General features: G+C 40.1%; 1 protein-coding gene across 1 annotated transcript; it reads right to left on the reverse strand.

The window, feature by feature from the left end:
• LOC102174789 (olfactory receptor 6Y1) lies at window positions 435-1,412 on the reverse strand. Its single transcript, XM_005677271.2, has one exon. The coding sequence runs from the start codon at window positions 1,410-1,412 to the stop codon at window positions 435-437; it is 978 nt and encodes a 325-aa protein (XP_005677328.2).

Genomic DNA, 2,774 nt, shown 5'->3' on the forward strand with positions numbered 1-2,774 from the left:
ATTCCCATCTTCATCTCCTGATTTCAAACATGTATATATTCAATTATTCTTTCAACAAATTCTATGAAGCACCTACTATGTGTCAGACACAGCTGAATGTACAGATGATACATTAATAAATTAAACAAAAATCTCTCCTTTCAGTTACTATTTTGGTGGGAGAGAAAAATCTATTTTCATAATTTTTGGAAAGTATTTAAAACTTCTCTGCTGATCTAGAAGGAGAGGCTATTTCTTGGGGCTATCCCTCTAGCCATGTTTGTGCATGCACACACACATGTGCACACACACACACATGCACACACACACACACACGCACACACTAAGGAGATCTGTGTTAAGGTACTAGAAGTTGATGAATAACCAAAGGCAGGAATGTGGGAAGAACTATGTGGGAATCATCTCCTGATCCATGCATGAAGGGATTCTACACATTAATTAATCACAGCCCCATCTTCCCTGGGTTCGCTGCCTTTGCAAAGCATGGTCTTCCTGAGGGCTGCCTTAACTTCACGGTTTCTCAGACAGTAAATGATAGGGTTGAGGAGTGGGACAATGACTGTGTAGAGCACAGACACCATTTTGTTGGAATTATAGGCATACATACGCTTAGGGCGGGCATAAGTGAAAAGGGTGGTGGAATAGAAGAGAATTACAACTGCTAGGTGAGAGGCACAGGTGGAAAATGCCTTGTGGCGTCCCCGAGAAGAAGGGATCCTGAGAACAGTGGTGAGAATGGTGGCATAAGATGCCACCACTACACAAAGGGGAACAGCAATGACCATGAGGGCCAAGAAGAAATCCACTAATTCAGCTTGTGAGGAGTCCTCACAGGAAATATTGAGGAGTGGGGAAATATCACAAAAGTAGTGATTGATATGAGGTGTGCCACAGTAGTGAAGTCGGGCTATGAAAACTATCTTAATCATGGCAGTCATGAGTCCACAGAACCAGCATCCTGCAGCCAGTGTACCACAGAGCTGGTTGGTCATGATGAGTGGGTACTGTAGTGGGTTACAAATGGCTACATAGCGGTCAAAGGCCATTGCAGCAAGGAGGATGTACTCAGCGCAGACAAAGGTCACAAAGAAGTAAAGCTGAGTCATGCAACCATTGAAGGAAATTGTCTTGTCATGACTGAGGAAGTCTATCTGCATCTTGGGGCTGATGACTGTGACATACCACATCTCCAGGAAAGAAAGGTTGCTGAGAAAGAAGTACATGGGCTTGTGCAACTGTCCATCACTATGAATGACAAAGACGATTAGACAGTTCTCTACAAGTGTCAGAAGGTAAATTGCCAGGAAAACAAAGAAGAGGAGTAGCTGGAAGGCTGGCTGTGTTGGAAATCCCAGGAGAACAAAATGTGTTGTCACTGTATGGTTATCTACTTCCAGAACCTTGGTAATCATAACTGGCTGTGGACATAGACAAAATCAGTTCCTTCCATGTCCCAAGCACCAACCTACAGTTTTTGACTGAAGAGCCCACTGCCTGGAAATTCATCACAGTAGAAGCTCTCTGGCCTTTATATCTTTACTTTCTTCCAAATTATGATTAGAGAATCAAAACTTTTCAGCCGAAATGTACTTTCAGAAGTTCATGCTTTATTATTATTATTTTTTAAATTAGCCTGAGAATGCATACAACGTCACACAGAAATGGAATCTGAACCTCCTAACTCTCAGCTTTATCCTTTCCTAATACATCATTTAGATGTATTGGGAGGATGTTAGACATAGGAGAATGGCCTTTATTCCAACCTTTAAGCAACACATTTTCATCTACTGAATACAGATAGAAGGTGGAGGGCTCATTTGCTCATTTTCCATACTTAATTGTGTAAGTTGTTATCTGTAAAACAGATAGATGCCTCCTATTCCTTGACCTATTTAACTGTGCTATAAAGCTTGAGTGAAATGATATTTGATCAAATACACAAGACTCATAGCAAATTCAATGTGAATAATCACTGGCTTCTCAGAGAACAAAATTGAATGGATAGTTTAAAAGGCAATGTGGAGAAAAAGAACACTCCTACACTATTGGTGGGAATATAAACTGATATAGCCATTATGGAGAACATTAGGGAGATTCCTTTAAAAAACTAGAAATAAATTTACCATATGACCCAGCAACCCCACTACTGTGCATATACCCTGAGAAAACCACAATTCTAAAAGACACATGTACCCCAGTGTTCACTGCATCACTATTTACAGTAGCCAGGACATGAAAACAACATAAATGTCCATCTACAGATGAATGAATAAAGAAAATGTGGTACATGCATACAGTGGAATATTACTCAACCATAAAGAGGAATGAATTTGAGTCAATGGTAGTGAGGTAGATGAACCTAGAGTCTGTTATATAGAGTGACATCAGAAAGAGAAAAACAAATGTCATATATTAATACATGTATATGGAATCTAGAAAAAAATGGTACTGATAAACCTATTGTCAAGGAAGGAATGGAGATACAGATGTAGAGAATAGATTTGAGGACCCAGTGGGGAAACGAGAGGGTGGGATGAATGAAGAAAGTAGCATTGATATATATATACTCTATTATGAGTTAAATAGATAGCTGGCAAGATGTTGCCATATAACACAGGGAACCCAGTCTGGTACTCTGTGATGACCTAGAGGAGTGGGATGGGGGAGGAGAGAGGTTCAGGAGAAAGGGGCTCTATGTATAATTATGGTGATTCGTATTGTACAGCAGAAGCCAACAGAGCATTGTAAAGCAATTTTTCTTCAATTAAAAAACA

The sequence above is a fragment of the Capra hircus genome, chromosome 3 (assembly GCF_001704415.2).
Source record: "Capra hircus breed San Clemente chromosome 3, ASM170441v1, whole genome shotgun sequence".
Taxonomy (NCBI): Eukaryota; Metazoa; Chordata; class Mammalia; order Artiodactyla; family Bovidae; genus Capra; species Capra hircus.